Source organism: Schistosoma mansoni, chromosome 7 (assembly GCF_000237925.1).
Source record: "Schistosoma mansoni strain Puerto Rico chromosome 7, complete genome".
Classification (NCBI taxonomy): Eukaryota; Metazoa; Platyhelminthes; class Trematoda; order Strigeidida; family Schistosomatidae; genus Schistosoma; species Schistosoma mansoni.
Genome location: NC_031501.1, coordinates 8,612,058 through 8,635,587, shown reverse-complemented (window position 1 = coordinate 8,635,587; position 23,530 = coordinate 8,612,058). Strand labels below are relative to the sequence as shown.

The following is a 23,530-nucleotide window of genomic DNA, read 5'->3' as shown; positions in this document are numbered from 1 at the left end:
CGCGTCAAACTGGATTCCACTGCTAGCCACTATCCATCTCTGCTTAAGTACATTATATTTCTATACATCATTAACTACACTTCTATTTAATATTAATATTTATCAAACTGAAATATTACTTGAAGTCGTTGTGAATCAATTCTAACATGTTGTTGTTGTTCATGGTAATCATCATCATCAAATAGAGTTTTGGTTGTTATCACTGAGGTTAATGATGTTGTCGATGATGAAGGTGTTGTCGTTGTTGTTGCGGTAAATCCATTTATTCCACCTGATATACTACTACTACTACGACTACTAATATTATGATTATTAGTAGTAGTATTGAATTCAGTAGAATAATAGTTTAATTTGTAGAAACCATTTAATAGATTAGTTAAACAATTTAATAAATCCAATGTACAAGAATAATTAGAAACTGATGAATCTTGACTGCATTGTTCAATGAATGTTGATGACGATTTCTGATCTGTTATTGGTGAACATGGATTACAGTGAATAGTATGTCGATTATTTGGAATAGATAACTATAAATAGTAATAAAAAAGGAATTAAGAATGAAAATAGATCTCTGCAATTGATTGATAGTTAGCAAATTAACTGATTACTGTATGGTTATCAGAATTTAGTGAGACGTTCTGTAATTATATGCTCAAATACATTCGATTATCCCCCATCCGTGCTCTGTTCACTACAGTTTCTTTAGGGGAACTAACTTCCGAGTCCTTTACTCATAGATTCAATCTACACGGTAGTGGAGAAACATTAGGAGATTTACTCCCAAGGTGCTTAATGACAAAATGAGTTCGGATGCCATTCTTCACCACAGGATTATAGATCCCATATATGCTATTTGGTTCGAAATCAGGGTTTTGTGACTTTTTAAAACAATCCATAACCATTAACCAGGTTAAAGTGATGCACGTTCGATTTTCGTCCTCACATTTTGGAAAAAACATATCACCAATCACATGAAGGCAGCAAGTAAGAATTTCATGATAGAGGTTATAAACGACCAACACTTGAAAGCAAGAGTGAACTGTTCCACCCACAGCCTTACCAGGGCACTTGCTACTGTGTACACAGAACTTCAAGGATGACGTAATAGCGAAAAAGACCAACTTTAGATCAAGCATTTTATGTCAACAAGATAGAATGAAAGATATCAATCTTATTCACATCTCCAAGAATAATTCTATTGAAATTAAGACAGTTTATTTTCCATAGAAAAATAGCATGTTCGATATAATACAGCATGCACCAATCAAATTAAACTTGATGAAGAAGCTTTGGAGTATGTGAAAACCTTTACATATTTGAGCAGCATCATCGATGAACACAGCGGATCTGAGGCAGATGTGGAGGCGCGGATCGGCAAAGCGAGAGCAGCATATGTACAACTGAATAACATCTGGAACTCAAAACAATTGTCAACCAACACCAAGATCAGAATTTTCAATACGAAAGTCAAGACAGTTCTACTGTATGGGGTGGAGACGTGGAGAACTACGAAAGCCATCATCCAGAAGATACAAATGTTCATTAACAGTTGTCTACTTCGGATTCGTTGGTCAGACACTATCAGCAACATTCTACTGTGGGAGACAACAAACCAGAAAGTAATCAGGAAGAGGCGCTGGGAGTGGATAAGACACACATTGAGGAAATCACCTAACTGCGTCACAAGGCAAGCCCTCAAATGGAATCATTAGTGTCAGTGGAGGAGAGGAAGAACAAAGAACACATTACGTCGACAAATGGAGACAGACATGAGAAGAATGAACAAAAGTTGGATAAAACTGGATAGGAAGGCCCAGGACAGAGTGGGCTGGAGAATGCTGGTCGGCGGCCTATGCTCCATTGGGAGTAACAGGCGTAAGTAAGTAAGTAAAAGCATATTATTTGTTTAGCTAGTGAATACAACGCTGACATTTCAAACTTATCAAAATCAACTTATTTCAATTGATCCTTTCTGAAACCATCAGGATTTAAAAGATTTAAATCACATTTACATTTTCAAAACGATACTGTATTCATAGTCAAACACTATCATTTCAAACATCTCTAGGAATGAATCTGTCATTCTGTTACATTCATCAATAACTTGTATGAGTACTTGAGTATTATTTGTGTTCGTGTTTAGGTTACGGAGTTTATAGGAAACAAAAACAATATATGATCTACAATACGTGTTTCATTCTATTTGGATTTCAAGCTAATGAAATTGTTGAGATAACGGTACATTTATCATGGTTAAATATAATGTTTATCTACTCAATTTGAGGATAGACACAACACTATACAATTAACTGCTTAAACCGAAATATACAAATTGTACTTTCAAACTCATTTACACCTGATACCTCTCGTGGAAGTGCATAAGGCGTCCCTTATCAGGAGTTTCCATCGAACTCTATCCTAGGCAAAAAAGTCTTAAACAGATATAGATTTAAAAAAGAACGAATCGAGTGAAGAAATTTCTTTTCAATTAGTTTTTCATCATGGCTGTACACTCCAGAGGTTGAGTGTTGGAGCGCGAGACTGAAGATCCTGAGGTTCAAGTCCCGCATATGGGATCATAGATGTTCACCATTGAGGAGTCCCATACTAGGATGAAACGGTCACTCAGTTCTTCCAGGTTTTCAGTGGTGGGCTAGCTTAAATTGACTCGTGAGTTCAATTGTGAAAATACAACAATCATCACAAGTCCCTATACTGATAATATATATAATTATGATTTACAACGATGAAATAATACTCATTGAGTAGTTATGTTACGTAACAATTCTTGAATTCTGTTAGAGGTATGAAGGCAGTTATCACTTCCCGGTTGCCTACACCGTGGAAGGGTTCTTCTAGAGGTACCTGAAAAGGAAATTGGGTTAGAAGTGGTCTTAATGACCTGAGAGCGTGACCGCAGTGCCCAAGGAACAACTGCTTGAGGCCGGTCACACACGACCTGTTTGTGGGTGATATTTATGTTAGCTCCATACTTGTTGGGAACTTACCGTCGCAGACGGATATCTGTGGGATAGGGCGAGGTGTGTATTTTTAGGGTCGACCTTTTCTAACCCCATCCCTCCTTGTGGGAAGGCAGCATCGCTGTTATGCTGGTTGTCTGAAGGAAACACCTTACTGTTGTCACACCTCTGTACAGTCAGCAGTACGACTTGGTCTTCGGACCTTGGGTTTGCTGCTTTTAGTCTTACCGCTCTTCAACCAACCTGTCTGGCATGGTAGGACCTTGAGGAACGATTGTTGCAGCCAATATAGCTCGATTGGTTCATCACGATAGGCAAGCCCGACCACCACGTCAAGGTGGCAGCAACGGTCGGGTACGTAACAATTATATAATGACACATTGATTATGAAATAATCTTGAATAATTGGAAGAAAGAGAACTATAATAAGAAAAGTAATTATTCGACAAATTAGAGTGTCGCTACGTTGCATAATATATGAAAAGAGCTAACAAACTACTTTGCACACCTTATATAACTGGCTCCAGAGGAGCAGTTAAATTAGCAAATACATATGGTAGTGGCGAATTCAGATAGTCAACCCTCATTATTGGTTCTAGTTATAGTTATAGTTGTAGAACACGGTATTTAGTCTGGTTTCATTAAAAGTTTTCCATACTGCCTTTCTAAACCTTTGAGCAAGAGCACTACTGAAGACCTGGAAGAACTAAACGACCGTTTCATTCTAGTATGGAACTCTTTAGCAGTACTCGTTCATGTTCCCATACGTAGGACTCGAATCCAGGATCTTCGACTCTCATGTATGAACAATTAACCCCTGGAATGTAGAGCTATGATGAACAATGTGTACATATATAAGTGTTAATGAAACGAAAAACAAACAAAGAATCTAAAAAAATCTTACGGTGAATTGTATAACTAAACAATCGACAAGTATTGAAACATTATTTGATAATAACATATGAATAGAAGCAGCAATATTTGAAGTGCATATTGTTTGAAGTAGACAACAAGCTATTCTATATGTTCTATTAGAATATAAAATGTAAAAAAAAGCAGAAAACAAACAAAGTAAATAGACGAGATCATGGTGAAAATGAAGATCTGAACTTGACACAGATGAACATATATCATTTTACTTGTTATATCCGAACGAAGGATAAGTAAATGGTAGGATCTACTTACGAACTGTTATGATACATATATATTCTTATTGTGCAACTATCAAGTAACTAGCCTATATGTGTATTTGTATTCCTTTCAATTGACCTATTGACTACTGTAATACCGTTTACTATACTTAAGTTATTCTCAATTTATTAGTAACAGTCTCTCATAATCACAACCACTTTTTGGATTGATCTTGATTACTTATTTTATTTATTTAAACATATAAATATTGGTACAAAGAGGCACCAGATTTATATATATATGCGCGGCACAAATCTCATTTGATTTCGGTGAGGGCTATGATAATGCCCAGGTGCCCAAACTGAAGCAGGTGGTTTTCTTGGTGGACCAAACCCGGAGTCTTTGACCTAAAGGTCTGATCCACAAGGCAGTGAAGCAACGTCAGGAGATGCAGTTCCATGGTAGCCGGTGACCAACGATTGATTCATACGCCATTTGTTCCCTCAGGATACTGGAGTCAGCCAATGTGCATCATTGGTTGGAATCAGGGTATTCCGACTCCTCTAGGTGGACTTTACGTGTTCACCAACCCGGTTAAAGCTCCTGTCGGACATTCGCTTTTTATCCTCTCAATTTCGTAAACAACACCGGTGGTGCAAGAAGGCAGTGAGTAGGAATTCCCTGGCAGAGGCTATATACGCGTGGCCATATGAGAGCATTTCAATAGGGAGAGTGGACTCTCCCCACTCTCGGCCATACCAGGGCATTTGGCTTGATCTTGTATATTTATTGTTTTTCATTTTATGGTATGATGTAGTCTGATTTGCTTGTATATAAACCAAGTATGTCCGAAATATATACAATTCATGTGGCGGAGGTTGATGTTTGTATCCTAGACTCAAACGGACAGGGTTAAGCGAGAAGAACCAATAAAGATTCAGAGTTGACACGAGGCTGTTCATGCTGGTTACCGCATCATTGGTTTAGCACAAGGACGAGGTCATAGAAGTCAGTGTTCTGATTGACGATGACTAATAGGGGTAAAAGGCATAACAATATTAACACAAGATAAGTAAGCCAATCAGTCATAATTAGTTTAGAGAGAGAGTTGTAATATAATGTTAGAACAATGGAGATAAAATAAAAAAAGGTATATAGTGGAAGGATAGAAATAATCGTAGTATTTATTGACTGGAAAGACAAATTTGAGGAATATCAAAGTATAAAAATAATGTTGAAACTTAAGAACTTAAAGGGAAAATTAGTAATGTATGTATTAATGATAACTCCGCCTGTAGCTCCTCTGGGGGCTACTGCCGGTCCCAATCCCGGCTAAAGGAGGAGGGTTGAGCATCGGGTTAGCGACCCCATCCCGTAGAAAACCAACTCGCTAAAAAAACGCTAACCAGAAAAAATTATTCAAACCATTTATGTATTAATGATCGAGGTTATCATGTGAACTTTAACTAACATATATCAAGATCAACAGTCGATAATATTGAAACGGCTTCGAAAAGCATGAAGAAGAGTCAAAGAGATTCCCTTCAATTGGAACCTAATAGAATCATCTAGAATGTTAACCTGGGATGACGCTATGGTTGGACAATTATATAACATCCCTACTTGTGGATTAGTTGAATTATAATGATGTTTTTCGTACATTTCTGATTTTTACTTAATAATCACTTTCCCCTGCTTTTTCCGTCTTTTGATTTGCGACTGTAGGGGTTCTACACGTTTGAGTGCTTTTAGTTGTGTACCGTATTCTGCCGAAATCAAGTAGAAGACGTAACAGATAACTTGAAAACTTGATGTTACCTTTAGATTTGACAAACTCTACCATCTTTATCTAACCTATGCCTACATCAGACAATATTTTAAATATTGAGGTAGGTAGTGGTTGATCATATGTAATATTCAACTACCTCAGTTGACGAACTGTTATATCTTGTGGCCGAGTGGATGCCTAGTTAATGTATAACGTGATAAAACCGCCAATCAGAGAGCAGCGAATTATCGATTGGAACAGTGACACACGAAACCGTACGAGCAGTCTAGAGTGCTGATCGATCCTGCTTCCGCCTAGCCCAGCCAGTTAAGTCCAAAACACCAATAACAGCCTCTGTGGTATGAATCATTATTCACAAACATCCTATCTTTATTTTGTAACCTATGCCTAACTTCAAAATTGTTCACTCCATTATTTCACAATATCCAGGTAATGTTTCGGAAACACATAGGGTCAGAACCCCGCAGCCTATCCAGATGTCTTTAAAATTCAAGGACTATCATTTTACAGTGGTGGAAACGGAATACTAACAAGGTAAAAAGCAGAGTAGAAATAAACAGTATTAAATGTAAGCGAAAAATAATAATTGAGGACCTACTTCAAAATGGAAAACATAAGATTAAGAAATAAAGTGTATGAAAAAAACTAGAACCTGACGCAGATAAGCTTTTCTCCAAGTTATCATACCTGATCACCGCGATGAAATCGAAATAATGTAGTAGCAATGATAGTGAGGGCCTTAGGAATTTCGTTTAAAAAAAGACAGAAGAGAAAATGATGCATGAAAGGATACCGGAATTCTATATTCAGAGGAAGATGAAGAGTGAATGCATCTGCACAACTGTGAAAAATAACGAGCTACGTCATCTGAAGTATTTAAACACTGGTCGTGGTTATCCCAAGGACTCTAACCAGGTAGTCTGCATCTAACAACATGGCTCAAATTAGAAGTTGATGACTCTACAAAATGATGGCACATTTTGGTTTGGCTGACTCCAAATTTCTTCTGGTCTAGTCCTGCGCTAGCAAGCGTCTATCCTCGAGTTAGGCATATGTAACACATGTATTTTAACCATCCCAGCTGATGAAGATTCACTATCTTATCAAACCATTTACAACCTTTGCCTACTTCATCATTTTACAAAGTGCATGCAATGATTCGAAGACACCTATGGTGCACATGGGCTTCAGGATACTTAGGGAAAAATGGTGTATGAACTTATTGTTGGTCACCTGATACCATGGCATTGCATCTCCTGACGTTGCTCTACTGTCTTGTGAATCAGACCTTTAGGTCAAAACTCTGTGAGTGAACATCTATGATAACAACCTGCTTCAGTTTGAGCACCCGGATGATATTCCAGCCCTCACACAAATCAAATGACGAACTGTGGCACATATCTATTTGGTGCCTCCTTGTACCAATGTTTGTGTTCAAATAAATAAATAAATATCTTAGAGCTGAAAATGTAAACTTATACTTGATAAACGGGTTATATACATTAATTCACCTAATTATACCAATGGAGATACCGACTTACTTCTCAGGGACTAATTGTTTTGAACTGGGCTTCTGTTCTCGAATTAAACCAATCAGATTCACCAGAATCGACAACAAACCATTAGCGAGACAAACTTGTTGATCTGATAAATTAACTGACTGACTTTGATTTTCGTTATCTGATAAAATGGGATGAGTCTGTGTAAAAAAAATAAAATGATTACATATTGTTAGGTGTACTGTGTAACAATCAGTCTTAATAAGCAATGTAGAACCTAAAAAAAACATGTACATCAGTTCACGCTGCCATACTATATCAGTACAGCAAGATTCAGAGATCCAAACAAACTACTAGCAACTATCTAACATGTCAGCAAATTGCAGAATATGTCTAATCACTTAGAATAGTGGGTACACTGAAACTTTATCGATAGAATTCAGTCAGTACAATAGGCTAGAGAAACGCTACTGCTATCGGTTAATCAACGTAAATATGTCAGTTTGACAGGGGATCAGTTGTGATTAGAACAGTTCTGAAGTAATGTCTCAAATCGCGTAAATAGATGACCTGCAGTCGAATCCAACAGGGAATAAAAGTTTATTTAAGGTTGCAAATACACCAGACTGACGAATGCTACTCAGCATGAAACCTATGAATTGACAAGGTACCCTGCCAACTATTTTCAACCATTTAATATCAATTATAAATTGTGTATTTGCGAATACAGAAAAAAAAAGAAAGTTTTATCAGAATAAACTCACTTTTGATTGATCATTAGAAATACATCGTAATAAACCATTTAAACATTTTTCCATAGCTTGAACTCGTGTAATTACCCATGGACCAGTATCAGGAAGATTGAGAAAACGACGAGCATTTTTGATTAGTTTAAGTAGACTAAATAGGGTGAATATATAGAATTGATGAATAAATAAGAAGAAAATTCAGCCATAACATCTTTTTTCATAATAATGTGGTGAGAATTTGAATTTGATTTAGATGAGAACTCTAATGATGTATGAGCAGGTTTGGACAGTACATGACAGTATTGTTGTGTGCTAGGTTCAAAGAGAATTGTTTGCTATATGCATGCATGTCCGCCTCGTTATCGTTCCTATTGCCCCCAAATGCCCTAGTACAGCCGAGAATGAGGAGAGTACGCTCTCCCTCTCCAAATGCTCTCACATGACCACGCGAATATATAGCCTCTGGCAGGGAAGTCCTACTCAATGCCTTCACGCACCATAGGTGTTGTTTACGAAATTGAGAGGACGAAAAGCGAATCTCCGGCGTTCTTACCTGGTTGGTGGACACGGAAAGTACACCTAGGGGAGTTGGAATACCCTGATTCCAAACCAATGGTGCACATGGGCTAGCTCCAGTATTCAGAAGGAATAAATGGCGTATGGATCAATCGTTGATCACCGGCTACCATGGAACTGCATCTCCTCACGATGCTCCACTAACTTGAGGATCAGACCTTTAGGTCAAAGGCTCTGGGTGTGGCCCCCTAAGAAAACCACCCGCCTCGTTTTGGGTACCCGGGCAGTATCACAGCCCTCACACAAATCGAATGAGATTTGTGCGGCACATATATATCTGGTGCCCGTTTGTATCAATATTTATGTGTCTAAATAAATAAATAAAATAAATGAGCAGGTTACTCAAACTATGGAACGATATTTCGGCGTGACTATAATTTCTGAACAAACCAATCAGATTTAAGATAACGAATCCTGGATATTGGCGAGAAGTCCATTTATTTATAAGGCTAAATGGCATTTTTGACATAGTAGATGATGTCAGTTCGCGATGAAAACATGAGCTCCAAATTTCTAGTCACAACATCTAACCCTAAATTCTAAACCTGATTCCTCCTAGGAATCTATAACCCTCTTTTGATCCTAGTAAGTAGGTGAGTTTTCCCAAAGTCACTCTAGAGTCGCTCAAAGGTCGTCCAGAAATGATAGTCACACCGTTTGAGGTCGAACACAAATGACCTTTTCAGGAGTTGGCTTCGACCTAATAGCTATACACGTTTCAGATCTTATCGATGGAAATGGAAATTCGTTGGGTTAAGTAAGGTATGATATTTTCAATGTTAACCTTTTCAAAATCTTTGGTGACGTCGGTTATCCATCAAAAATACTCTACAGTCGTCACATTTCAATATGATCGACAGTTCGATTTTATTCATCACATCTTAAACTTTCTGCTTTTGGTTTAAATGCTTTTCAGCCACCAAGCCTAGAATAAAAGAAGAATCTTCAAGGACAAGCTTTCCAACTGATATAACTCCTGGGCCATCATGATAATTAAACACGAAGATCGCATGAAAGTAACAGCTACAACTGCGACAAAGATACATATATTTTTTCAGTATACAACAAATAACCCGAAGCTTTGGTAAATTTTCAAAGTCAGTGATGTTTTGTGCTCCTTTCTATTCTGACCCTGATTCCAAACCAATGGTGCACATGGTCTCCTGGATCTTGAAGGAACAAATGGCATATGAACCTATTCTTAGTCACCGGTTACCATGGGACTGTATCTCCTGACGTTGCTACACTGCCTTGTGGATCAGACTTTTAGATCGAAGGCTCTGTTTCGGTTTGGGGACCTGGGCAGTATCACAACGCACGCACAAATCAAGTGACGTGTGTGGCACATATGTATTCGGTGCCCCTTTGTACCAATATTTATGTGTTCAAATAAATAAAATCAGGGTTTGCAAGTAGCTGAACATATACCTAAACGGCTGGAAAAACAAATGAATTCTAATGGTCAAATACGATCAGACGATAGACAAATATCTTCATCCATTGAGAAATACTTAGTTGAGACTAGTCATACTGTTGATATCAAGTCATTATCCTTTTTTAGTGTTATACAAGTGTTCTGTTGTGTACACTAAAGTTTATTGAACCTCTGGTTATAAAAGAAATGAAACTACCCTTATGTGTTCACGAGGCAATCCCCAACTTGGAATACGGAAGGGAAGCGGAAAAGAGGAAGGCTAAAGAACATATTACGCCGGGAGATTGAAGCGGATATGAAAAAGATAAATAACAACTGGAAAGCACTGGAAAGGATTGCCCAGGACAGAGTTGGATGGAGAATGCTGGTGAGCGGCCTATACTCCTCCACGAGGGGTAACAGGCGTAAGTAAGTAATGTATTCAAAAACAACTCACATTTCCTCTTGAATGACTTTGGTAATACTGATTTATTATCCAGTGCGGTTTTCACACTGTGTACTTTATATTATTATCTTTGGTTTCTCTTTCCCTTTCTAATAAATTAGCTACTTGACCTTCAGTTTTTATACGTATATGTATTTATTAACAAGTATATGTGTAATCAGATTGTTCGAGAAGCATCACGTAACTATATTACATAATTCTGATAATCTTCGTCTTTTTTTATCTCATTATCTAAACTTATCAAAGGAACTAATTGTCTTTGAGTCCACCCTTACATTAACGGCGAAATTCAGAATGATTGTTTAAAGTAGTAAGTCAAATAGAAAGAATACGGTGAGTTGTTGACTAGAAATCATTAACAGCAAACTATCATGGCATAGAACAAACCAGTTTCCAGCTGAAGAAGAAATTAGGAAACAATGATGGAGGTAGGATAGGATATACACTGAGGAAATTATGAAACTGCATCACGAGGCAAGCCCTAATTTGAAATCCTTACGACAAAAGGAAAAGAGGTGGGTCAAAGAACACATTGGATCGGGAATCGGAAGACAACATTTAAAGAATGAATAAGACTTGAGAATGATTAGAAAGCGGGCTCCAGTATAGACTTGATTGGAGATTTATGATTGGTGGCCAATGCCCTAGGAGGAGTAACAGGATTAAGTAAGTAATATACAATGAAAACCGACTTTTAAATAATCACTTACTGTAACTTGTTTGGTGAATCAGGAATCGGTGTCTTGTTACTTTCAAATTCTTTCAAAAACTGCAAACCTCTGTATGAAATAAAAACAGTATCTAAGTCAATAAATTTAGATTAATAAAAAATTGACTTTTTTGATTAACAGAGATTAGTGTTAATTTACGTTCATGTTTCCCCTATTGACTACTTTCAATCTCCATCATATATCTCAACATAATGTACGAGATGTAGATACACTTAGACTAATGACTATATTTTAACTTGACTGATAGAATTCAATCGGCGCTAAGGACTAGGAAAACATTACACTGCTTACTATTGGTTAGGTAATCAACACAAATACTTGTTTTGTGAGGAGTCAGTTATCTTCCAAATAGCTGTGGTAACATCTCTGGCTGTGAAGCTGGTCGATACAACGTCAAATCCGCCTGCGACAAATACTGTAACACATTGTTGGCAAATGTCAAGAAGCACGAAACCTGGATACAGGGATCCCTGTTGACTACCTCGAACCAACACCTTACTAGTACTGATCAATAATCGACACTAATGTTTCATCGACTAGCAAATGAACAAATAAAATGATATGATTGAAAAAAGTTAGTTCTTTTGTGTTGGTTGTTTGAATTTTCCCATTGCTGTTTAGGACAGCAACTGACCAATCTATTTCAGCAATATGTGCATCCTCTAAGGATTGCCTCAATATTGCCCGTAAGTTACAAGAGTTATAGGCAGACATGACAAATAAGAATACTAAACTTCGACCCATTGCACAACCCAACGGTTGTCTGGGCTCAGTAGCTGTTAAGTGGATAACGTGATGTTGTTTGAGGCAAACGGTACTCGGTTCGATTACCGGAGTAAACATCAACTCTGGGATGTAACAGGCACATCCAGTCAACGAGTCCTAAATAGAAAGTAACAGTCAGTCAGTCAGTCAGCTACAACGTAGGACCAGGCACATATATGCATCGGTCCAAGTTTCCATACCTAATAGAAAGTAGAAAGTAACGAGCGTCCTAGATTCCATTACAAGCCGCCATCCATATTTGCTTATAATGCTTGTGACCCAAGGCAATATAGAGGCGATTCGCACAGGTTGCGTACATGACAAAAGAGAATAATCAATGAGAGTACTAAACATCAATGGGGAGATTCAAACGAGCAATACGAATAAATTACTTAAATTGTTCCTAAATATATCATCCCTTCTTAAAGTTCCAATGATTTCAATGCTGCCCATGATTCTCTAAACAGAATTATTTAGCGCACATAGTCTAACTTACATAGTAAAATGTCCTCGATATTCCCGACTCTCTGTTTAATTTTTAAAGTTCAAGAGTGGAAGGTTTCTGAGAAGTTGGGAACAAGGCATAGAAGGAGATATCTAAAACATTTTCAGTACAATACCTGTAGATTCAAGTGATTGATCAGTCTTAATAATAGTTCTTCAATAAATCTGGATGTCTCCAAATGCCCTGGTATAGTCGAGGTTGAAAAGAGTCCATCCCCCCTTCTACAAATCCTGACACAAGTTTACATGTATATAGCCACTGTCAGAGAAGTACTACTCACTGCCTTCTTGTGGCCAGAAAGTTGTTTACGAAATTGAGAAGACGAAAAGAAAATATCGAGTGGGGGCTTTAACTAGGTTGGTGCAAACCATTAGTCTGCAGTTAGTCTACAACCTCCTTTATAGGAAGACTGTATATCCACCAACAAGAATAGTACAGGATATTTGGTTTTATAGAAACGTTCTTGAAATGTATCGGAATTGTAACAGAGCCTAAAAACATGTAGTCATATAACAGTATTTTCAATGGAGAGAGTACACTCTCCACTCTTAGTTGTGTCAGCAGATTTAAGGATGAAGATTTACCGTGGTCAGATTATAAAATAACGTTAGTCCATCAGGTCATTGACAAATGACCTGAGCCTGGTCAGCCAGTACAGACGTACTAGTTATAATCTGAAAGATAATAGTAATAGGTGGTTGAAAACATTAAATGACATAACTAGATATAGGCTCTGAATTAAATTGTCTTAGATTAGACATATGTTATTCAATCCAAAGTACTACATAGCTTGCAACTACTACTCTATGAACGTTGGAATAAATGAAAGGATTAGAAAAGGAATCATAATAACCCTTATTTTCCAAAGAGCTAAGACTTTTAGCTCATATTAATAGAAGTATCAATCAAACTAACCTTTGATTCATTCGTTGTCTTAACTTTCTCGCTCGTTTTCTACGTAATTTTAAACGTTCCTGTTGTGTATCATGTTGAGAGTGAGGTAATTCATTTGGTGCATCAACAAGATGTGATAAATTGAACGCTTCCTAAATGAAATTTGAAAGATATAAAAAAGTTATGAGTTAATCATCTGGAGTAAATTAAGTCAATAGCCTTTGACTAAGAGGTCCAATCTAGAAGACTATGGGGATAATGTCAGGGGATGAAGTATCATGGTAGCTAGTGACCAAAACAGGTTCATACTTCATTCACTGTGTCAAAATCGTATGGCGTATGTTCTCTGTTGATTTAGATTGGGGATAAACGGGTTCCTTTGGTGAGCTTCCAATATCCAACAAAGTGGTTTAAGTGTTTAACACCCACTTTAATTGTTTTAATTGCGTATATATACTTCAGTAGGATGGAATTCTCTGATAGACGTTGAAAGAGCATGGCCATATGAGAGTATTTCGAGGAGAATGGACTGCCACTTTCCTCAGCTCTTTCTGGACCTTTTAGAGTATACCACTATCACTGCATTATGGTTGCTAGAATATGCCTCTTTAAAACATTAAGCTAATATTATATGTACATATACATAAAACTTACTAATTCAGATCTACCAACAGGACGATTTTGTGCAGCTTCCATAATTGCATTTTGATGACGTTTACCATGCAAATGACTTTTCAATTGAACTTCAGATATAATCTATTAGACAAACAGAAAATGGTCATAATAAAGAAGTACTTCACTAATCGACAATACAGACGTGAAACAATGAAGTTAATGATTAAATTAAATGACATTCAATAATTGAGATTTACAGGTTTATGGCCCAGGGTTCTAACCTTAAGGCAAGAACAGCATACGACTAGAAATATGTTTGTAAGTGCTAATCTGATTTGCAAGGAGATGAGACTATGAAAGTGAGATAAGATAAGATCGCATCTCAGGAGTAGTGATGCAGTATTACAAAGTAAATACACCTATCATTCATTTCTTGCTTTTACAAAATAACACACAACAATGAAGTACTTGAGATGATAATCAAAAAACATGGTCAAATAATCGGAGCTGGGATTTCAAGATAGTAGCCCGTTTATAACAACCATTTTTGCTATGCCTGAACAGGCGCTGAAGGATCTTCAGAATACTTACATGCTGTCATCAGAAAAGTGCCATTCTTAGGAGACAGCGACGGTTGAAAGCAGGAACCCCGGATACTTTCAGTTATTAGTGTCGGGACGGCTCCCAGAGAATGCGACGAAGCCTCCAAAGGCACTAAAGGAGCCCAAGAGATTACATCCAGTCGGAAACGGATAGAATCCTCTAGAATATCAGCGTGAAATACTATGATTGGACGATTTTATGACTTCCCTACTTGAGGAGTGGCTGAATTATAATTGTATTATAGCCAATACCAATAACTATAAATATCCCTGTTTTTTCTGTGCATTATTGATACTTACTCAATAACCGATCCTCCGGTTTATTTGTGTCTTTTGATATGCAACTATGGATTTCGCGTTCGATTACCGATAGTCGAACACCGTATATGCCATAATCAAGTAGACAACTTAACAGGTAGAAGTCGGGTTTTGCAATTAAACAAAACTGTTAGCCAAAGATAACGGCCAGTGATTTTATTCAGTTGCCAAAATCGAAGTAGATGGAGAAGGGTTTGAACCTGCTACTTACTGATTGAAAGTCAACTAACCTATCGTTTCACCAAGACACTAATCATGGCATATTTAATTATACAAAATCAATAAGGAATATAACCGAATAAACTTACCATTACTTGACATGCTTTACACCATTTTTGCACTGGATAAGGTTCAATACCAGGAACAGTCAATGAATCATCACCAGTATGAGTTAGTATTGACATTTCAAAAGCTTTTCTACTTATTTCTCTAAGTGATTCTTGATGACGTCTTTCAGATTCTTCTTGCTAATGCAAAGTAGAAATGATTTTAATTTAATAGTTAAAAATTGGAAATATATGGTAATGTAACATATTTTAAATAAACCTTCATAGATTGAAAGTTTTTCAACGAATTTACTATTGTTTACATTACGAACTGACTTTATCTAAACCAAGCCCCCAAATGCCCTGGTACGACCGAGAGTGGGGAGAGTCAGCCCTTCCTCTCGAAATTCTCTCACATGGCCACGCGAATATATATCCTCTAACAGGGGAGTCCTACTCACTGCCTTCTCGCACCACGGGTGTTGTTTACGAAATTGAGAGGACTAAATGCGAATGTCCGGTGCTTTAACCGGGTAGGTGGACACGGAAAGTTCACCTAGGGGAGTTGGAAAACCCTGATTCCAAACCAATGGTGCACATGGGCTGACTCCAATATCCTGAGGAAACAAATGGCGTATGAACCAATCGTTGGTCACCGGCTACCATGGGACTTCATCTCCTTAAGATGCTCCACTGCCTTGTGAATCAGACCTTTAGATCGAAGGCTCTGGGTGTGGCCCTCTAAGAAAACCACCTGCTTCAGTTTGGGCACCTGGGCAGTATCACAGCCCTCACCGAAATCAAATGAGATTTGTGAGGCGCATATTTATCTGGTGCTTTTTTGTACCAATATTTATGTGTTTAAATAAATAAATAAATGAAACCATCACGTGTAAAGGTAGCATAGAATATTCCTCAGCAGTGAATACCAACCATTTGACTGAGGATCAACGTTACAGTTGTCTAATGAACTTGCTTCTTTTTAATGGCGCTCATAGTTAAAGTCAATGCATGATGTAAACTAAAACAAGCTAAATAATAAAGGAGTCTAAAACATGTAGTAATGATAATGAAAAAGACCAACTATTGAGAAGGTATGTATGAAAAAATCCTGAGACACTAATTAGAGAAGAATAACGAGTGAATGCACTTGTGTTATTGTGACTGATTCTGATCCATGTCACACAATATCTTCAATTACTGATTGTAGTTACCATGTGAACCCCAATTAGATAGTCTGTATTGACCAATATGGCTTCAAACTATTCGAAACTTAGTAACCAAGATAAGTTTATATACTCGCTTTAAAGTAGTGGTGCTTGTATTCAGATAGATTATTTTATTTATTTATTTATTTAAACACAAATATTGGTACAAAGTGGCACCGAATACATATGCGCCGCACAAATCTCATTTGATTTCGGTGAGGGCTGTGATACTGCCCAGGTGTCCAAACTGAAACAGGTGGTTTTCTTAGGGGACCACACCCAGAGCCTTTGACCTAAAGGTCTGATCCATAAGGCAGTGGAGCAACGTCAGGAGATGCAGTCCTATGGTAGCAGGTGACCAACAATTGATTCATACGCCATTTGTTCCTTCAGGATACTGGAGTCAGCCCATGTGCACCATTGGTTTGGAATCAGGGTTTTCCAACTCCCCTAGGTGAACTTTCCGTGTCCACCTACCCGGTTAAAGCGCCAGACATTCGCATTTTGTTCTCTCAATTTCGTAAACAACAGTAATGCCACAAGAAGGCATTGAGTAGGACTTCTCTGGCAGAGGCTATATACGCATGGTCATGTGAGAGCATTTGGAGAGGGTGAGCGTACTCTCCTCACTCTCGGTCGTACCAGGGCATTTGGGGGCTCTCGGATAGATTACATTAATTTCAAGCTTATAACTTATTATTATTTCAAATAAAAAAATATCTACGACAATAGTCCATTATCAATCGATTAAAAGCATATTTTCTAGGTACCTTTTCCTCAAACTAAACGATATGATAATAAGTAGTCTTGATATAATGTACAAAATACTCAAAACAAGTTAAACAAATAACTTCAAAAGAAACTAAGTAGACCGAATTCATACTCTAGTCAACCATGATCAACGTGGAGTAGGACAGAAATATGTGCCAACCAAGATTTCTGTCATATACCACAGAAATTTGATAACATATGTAGCAAAATAGATGAAATAACATTAGTATCATTAAAAGTGAAAAAGATGAAACCAGACAATAAAAAGTATGAATTAATATTGAAATTTTAAGGTCTAATCCACAAGGCAGCGGAGCAACGATAGGAGATGCAGTCCCATGGTAGTCAGTCACCAACAATAGGTTCATACACTATTTGTCCCCTCAGGATGCTGGAGCCCATGTGCATTATTGGTTTGGAATAACAGTTCTTACTCTATTAATCCAACACATGTGAGTGATACTTTGAAGACATCTTTGATTAAATTTTTGAGATTTTTACACGTCTTCTACTTTCGAATTAATGGTGTAATACAAAATATTCCAGGATATGATTCATTACATAAGTAGACTCGAACTCATAAAATGTAAACAGATCAATTATGGGAAATATACAACAAAATTTACTTTACGTTGAATCTTGCTACGTAATTGTTCAATATGTGTACGTTGTTGTTCTTCTAAAGTAGCCATTTTAATTTCACGTGATTGTTTTTTAGCACGAGCTGCAGCTCGACGTGAATGTTCCAATAATTTAGCACGTGATGCTAATTGTTGTGCACGAATTTTCCATCTAGCTTGTAATGCATCTAATCTAGCTAAACGTGATGCTTCTAAAGCTCTTCGACGAATCTACGGACCGAAAAAAAAGGGATACGAAGATGAAAGAAACGAGTAGAGAGAAAAGCTGTAAGGGTTGTGTAGAAACTTTATTGTAGTTTATTTATTTAAATAAGTTAGTGATACTGAATATTACAGAATCAAATCTCACACTGAATACTATTTCTTATGAAGTTGTTAGGAGATTTTCTTATTGAATCATAAATATGTAAATTTATTTATTTAAACACATAGAGATTGGAACAAGGAGGTACCAAATACATATGCGCCACACAAATCTCATTCGATTTGTGTGAGGGCTGTGATATTACCCAGGTGTCCAAACTGAAGCAGGTGGTTTTCTTAGGGGACCACACCCGGAGCCTTTGACCTAAAGGTCTGATCCACAAGACAGTGGAGCATGGTGAGGAGATGCATTCCCATGGTAGCCGGTGACCAAAGATAGGTTCATACGCCATTCATTCCTTCAAGATCGTATAGCCCATGTGCACCATTGGTTTGGAATCAGGGTTTTCCAACTCCCCTAAGTGAACATTAGTTTGGAATCAGGGTTTTCCAACTCCCCCTGTGTGGATCTTCTATATCCACCAACTCGGCTAAAGCCCCCACCGGACATTGGCTTTTCGTCCTCTCAATTTCGTAAACAACAGTAATGTCGCGAAAAGACAGTGAGTAGGACTTCCTTGACAGTGGTTGTATGTACGTGACCATATGAGAGCATTTGTAGAGGGAGAGTTGACTCTCCCCGCTCTCGGCCGTACCAGGGCGTTCGGGGACGAAATATGCAAAAGACAAAGCTGTGTTTGGTGAAAGATTGATAAAATGCCAAATATATCGATCGTATTGAGCAACAATATAAACTCAATTGGGTTTTACCAACTTGTGTTACTTGTGGCTTAGGTGAGAACATCCTTCTTCCAACTAAAAAAAACAAATATATATATCGCACAACAATTTGTTCTGCTTGATTACTTGGTTGTGAAACGTGATCTTTAAAAACAGAGGATATTCATAAGTTACTAGTATTTGATCTTACATAACTTAAGAGCATTGTTCGCGTATAGTTGGGACGATCGAGTGAATAATGTTGAGATTAAACGCAGGTTAACAAATAAATCAGTTAGTGAGTTGGTGAATCTCAATGGAATGAGGTAGTTGAAACATGTGTTACGTGTGTCCAACCACCACACACTTCGACACGCATTTTTCATCTCATTGTGCTGGAATGTTGTAGTGACTTGAGCTAACGTATATATGTGCTAGGTCCTAAGTTGGTTTCTGACTGGTTCCTTCAACACTGCATGTATGGGTGACATAATGGAAATTAGTATGTCATACAAGTCAACCAAGGTTTCAGGTCGAATTGTCTAGAATAAAATATATTTCATTGGATACGAATATTATAATTAACTCACGCTTCTATTTAAAAATCATAGGTCTGTAAATCAATCGGAAGTAACAGGCAAAATGAGCAAAGTTAGCAGACACTAAGACCATTAACTTTCATTCACTTCACAAATTAATGCATGAACTAACATTTTGGGTAATGATTATGACAATTTCGCACACGTTATATCCTCACTAGTAACTAAATTTGAGAAATTTCTGGATTTTTAGTCAGAAGTCTAGACAAGTGGAGTTAAATCATGTCGGATGTGATACAGATATCCACCGAAAACAATGAAAGATGGTTGTGTAACATCGCGGATTGATTGAAATTAAACTTATACACTACTGGATCCCGGTTTAGTAGTCTAGATCATAAGAGTTTGCAAGCGAGACCGAAGGTCCTGGGTTCCATCTACAGTGAGATAGGGTTGTGGATGCGAGCTCTTGAGGAGCTCAATTCTTGAACGAAACGGATGTCCAATGTTTCCAGATTTTCAATGGTTATTTAACTGACATTGATCCGTGAGCTCAATAATACTTAAGTCGGAAATAATCATTATATGTATAAAAGAAACATATTTAAATTATCCACACTGATTAAAGGAAGGACAAATTGTTGAAAAAGAAAAGAAGTATAACTAGTCCACTTACTTTAGCCGCTTCTTCACGACATAATTTCTCTTCGGTACGCCGTTGACGTTCAATTGCCAGTTCATTTAATCGTGCACGACTCTCTTCATGTTTGGTTAAAATACTATGTTGTTTTTGTTCTGCCTCAAGTGTCTAAATCCAACATACAAACATAAAAATACTACTTAATTTACACATAAGATATACACATTTCAGTCAGCTACAACGTAGGACCAGGCACATTTATGCATCGGTCCAAATTGCCATACCTCATTAGCACAACAAGATCAACACCACATTCATAGAAGTAGTCAATTTAGTGGTGGTAATATACAAAAAAGGTTGTATATAAGGATATAGTATAGGAAGGAAGAAAGTTATGAAGCAATTTTAATCTCAAGGTTTAAGGGAAGATAAAAAGTGCATACACCTACACCATTGTGATCGATTCTGAGACATGTCACATAGAGTCTCCAACCATTGATTACGATAGTCACGCGGACCCCAACCAAGTAGTCTGCATCTACCAACATGGCTCAGACTAGAAGTTAGTGACTTCAAGCACTGATGCCACGTTTTGGTTTGGCCGCCCCTAACTCTCTTCCAACCATCGCCAATACTAGTCAGCATTGCGCATCGTGGTAATCGGTGTTCAGGCATACGTAACACGTGGCCCAAACATCTCAGTCGATGAAGATTCATGACCTCATCAAAAGTTGGAACAATGAACAGAAATAAAACGATCACCAAAGATTATTTCGAAATATTTCAGTTTAAACTTGGATAAACTGTTTATTAACTGATAAGTAACTATTTCTCGGAAGATAGCAATTTTGATTAAAAATATTGTTTTATGTAGACACCATAATATTAATTTTTTTGTTTATACACGTATACTACACATGACTAATCATCGTCTAGCACGATGTTTATTAGTGTAGAAGTATGTTAGAAGAAAAGTTATTGACTGTTGAAGTGAGGTGTGTAGGTAGGTAGGCTCAGATTGGAGTCTGCGTAACTATCGTAACCAATAGTTAGAGAGATGTTAGGTGACATAGTTCAGAATTGAGCGAAATAGCTCAGATGAATTCACTCTTTATCCTCCCTTAAATCTTGAGTTGCGACTTTAATTACGTTAGTTCATTCTTTTATCCCAAATTATATTATCTATGCTTAAACTTTTATACTACCACTGACACTGTAACCACTTCTACTGCTCTGATATTTGTCTTGATAATTTCATATCGTCTTACTGTTATGATATGACAAAATTAACCAACGCGTATACTTTCCAGGTCCTGTGTTACAAATGACTAAATGACTGACTCGTAAGTATATTCACACACTTTCTATCATGGTATGATTAAAGTAGTGAGTGGTTTAAAAGATAGCTAATAACGGATAGACCATAAAATGGCATTAGTTCACTGAATATTTAGTCTGAACTATAATCGGAACTTACAGTCTTCCCATAGTTGGCGTCTACGAGGAAACTGTACAACATATGGTTGGAGATATCAGACAACATAGTTCGGAACTAATTGTAATGGGTATGAATGTATTCATTCCATTAGCATACTTTATTTAATTTTTCTCAGGACGTAACAAAACTGTATCCGATCCTATGTTATCGTAATGTTAGGTGACTGAATATAGTCGAAAAGAAACCATAAAACTAGGTTTCACGTTGAATGGCACTCATCAGCAAGGCATACTTGCAATCTTTAGAGGACCGATATTCCTTGTGGGATTCGAATCCACATCATTTAGCTTCTCAGTCCGAGATGTTACCACTGAACTATTAGGGGTGTGATGGACTGATGAACCATTAATCGTACAGATCAACTGATAGGCATACTATCAAGATTCATAAGTATAATTAAAAATTAAATTGACTTATGATTAGATAATATACTACTTAAATAAATGAAAACAGTTAGAAAAAGAGATATCTACTTGTATAAATGCAATTTCTTTTCCTTTAGTCTCTTCATCATGTGCTTTGAGAACTCGACGTGTTAATTCAGCTTGACGTTTACGTTCAGCTGCATGTAAACGTCGTTCTAAGCATGAACGACGTTGATGTAATAAAATACGTTTTTGTAAATGTACTTCATCAACCTAAAAGAAAGGAGTACTATATGACATATACATACTGAAAAACAAATTCAAAATTATACAATGATACTACTTAAGAACCTCGCTGAGTTTAAACATCTGACTGTTATTCCAAACCAATGGTGCACATGGGCTCCAGAATCCTGAGGGAACAAATGGTGTATGAATCAATTGTTGATCACCGGTTACCATGGGACTGCATCTCCTTACGATGCTCCATTGCCTTGTGGATCAGATTTTCAGGTCAAAAGCTCCGGGTGTGGTCCCCTAAGAAAACCACCTGTTTCGGTTTGGGCACCCTGGCAGTATCACAGCCCTCACACAAATAAATTAAATGATGACTTGTACTGACAATCCTATTTACGCGCTTACTATATGCCAGACAATTTGCACAAATAAATGAAATGTACATTGAATGATGAGCATTAATTTCGGCAACTCAATATTGCCTTAAGGTTCTAGGTTTATCCTCGGTAGAGTCAAGAATTCACAACCGCTGATTCCTGCACAAGGATGAGACAGTTGTACATTGTCCCATGGTTTTAAATGGCTATCTATCTAAAATCAATTCTTGATGTAAAACAGAAAATTTAACAGTCTCTACAAACCCTTCTGTACTAGAAAAAAATCATGTGCTCACGAGCAAATAACATGCAGAAGTAATTCAAGCAGTTTTAGGCAAAAGTTATGAAAAGTGAAGTCTAGGCCGGCCGTCGCAGAAACATTGTCATTTGCAATGGGTGGTAGTTGCGCGGTATCATGAGTTGACTAAAGTTTGTAATATAAACTATTTGATACTAACCAAGTGGCCTGGAAGTTAATGGCTCACCAGATGTTGTACTCAATCCATGGAAAAAATTATAGATACATATTGTTGAGGAGTAGCATACTAGAACAAAGCTACCCAATCGTTTCTGGTTTTCAACCTGTGATGCAAGACTACGAATTTAATAAACTCTATAAACCACTAATTCTAAGTTGGATATTGGGTAATACTAGAACTTATGATGTGTGTTTCGTTCTATGTAGGACCTATCAGTTAAAAGTCCCAATGTGAACATCGACACTGAAAGTGTAAGTACATCTGGCGGATGATTCCTAAATAGGACGAAATGTACATTCTAGATTTCACTACCCGACATTATCCGACTTTACTTAAAATGCTTGTGACTTAATGATAATATCAACATGATTTGTAAAGGATGCACGAATCCCAGTTAAGACTGATCAATTTACAATCCATGACATCAACGGGAAGATTCGAAAACAACCAA

At 37.3% G+C, this 23,530-nt stretch overlaps 1 protein-coding gene across 1 annotated transcript in view; it reads right to left on the bottom strand.

The window, feature by feature from the left end:
* Window positions 1–23,530, bottom strand: part of Smp_198330 (hypothetical protein) — a gene marked incomplete at both ends in the record, with an annotated part of 57,359 nt that overhangs the window by 17,364 nt on the left and 16,465 nt on the right. Inside the window, 11 exon segments of the mRNA XM_018798773.1 lie at window positions 362–527; window positions 3,886–4,009; window positions 7,443–7,600; window positions 8,165–8,300; window positions 11,316–11,384; window positions 13,522–13,652; window positions 14,155–14,256; window positions 15,344–15,502; window positions 17,907–18,131; window positions 20,160–20,291; window positions 22,095–22,259. Of these exon segments, the coding sequence (XP_018653682.1) occupies window positions 362–527; window positions 3,886–4,009; window positions 7,443–7,600; window positions 8,165–8,300; window positions 11,316–11,384; window positions 13,522–13,652; window positions 14,155–14,256; window positions 15,344–15,502; window positions 17,907–18,131; window positions 20,160–20,291; window positions 22,095–22,259 (1,567 nt within the window).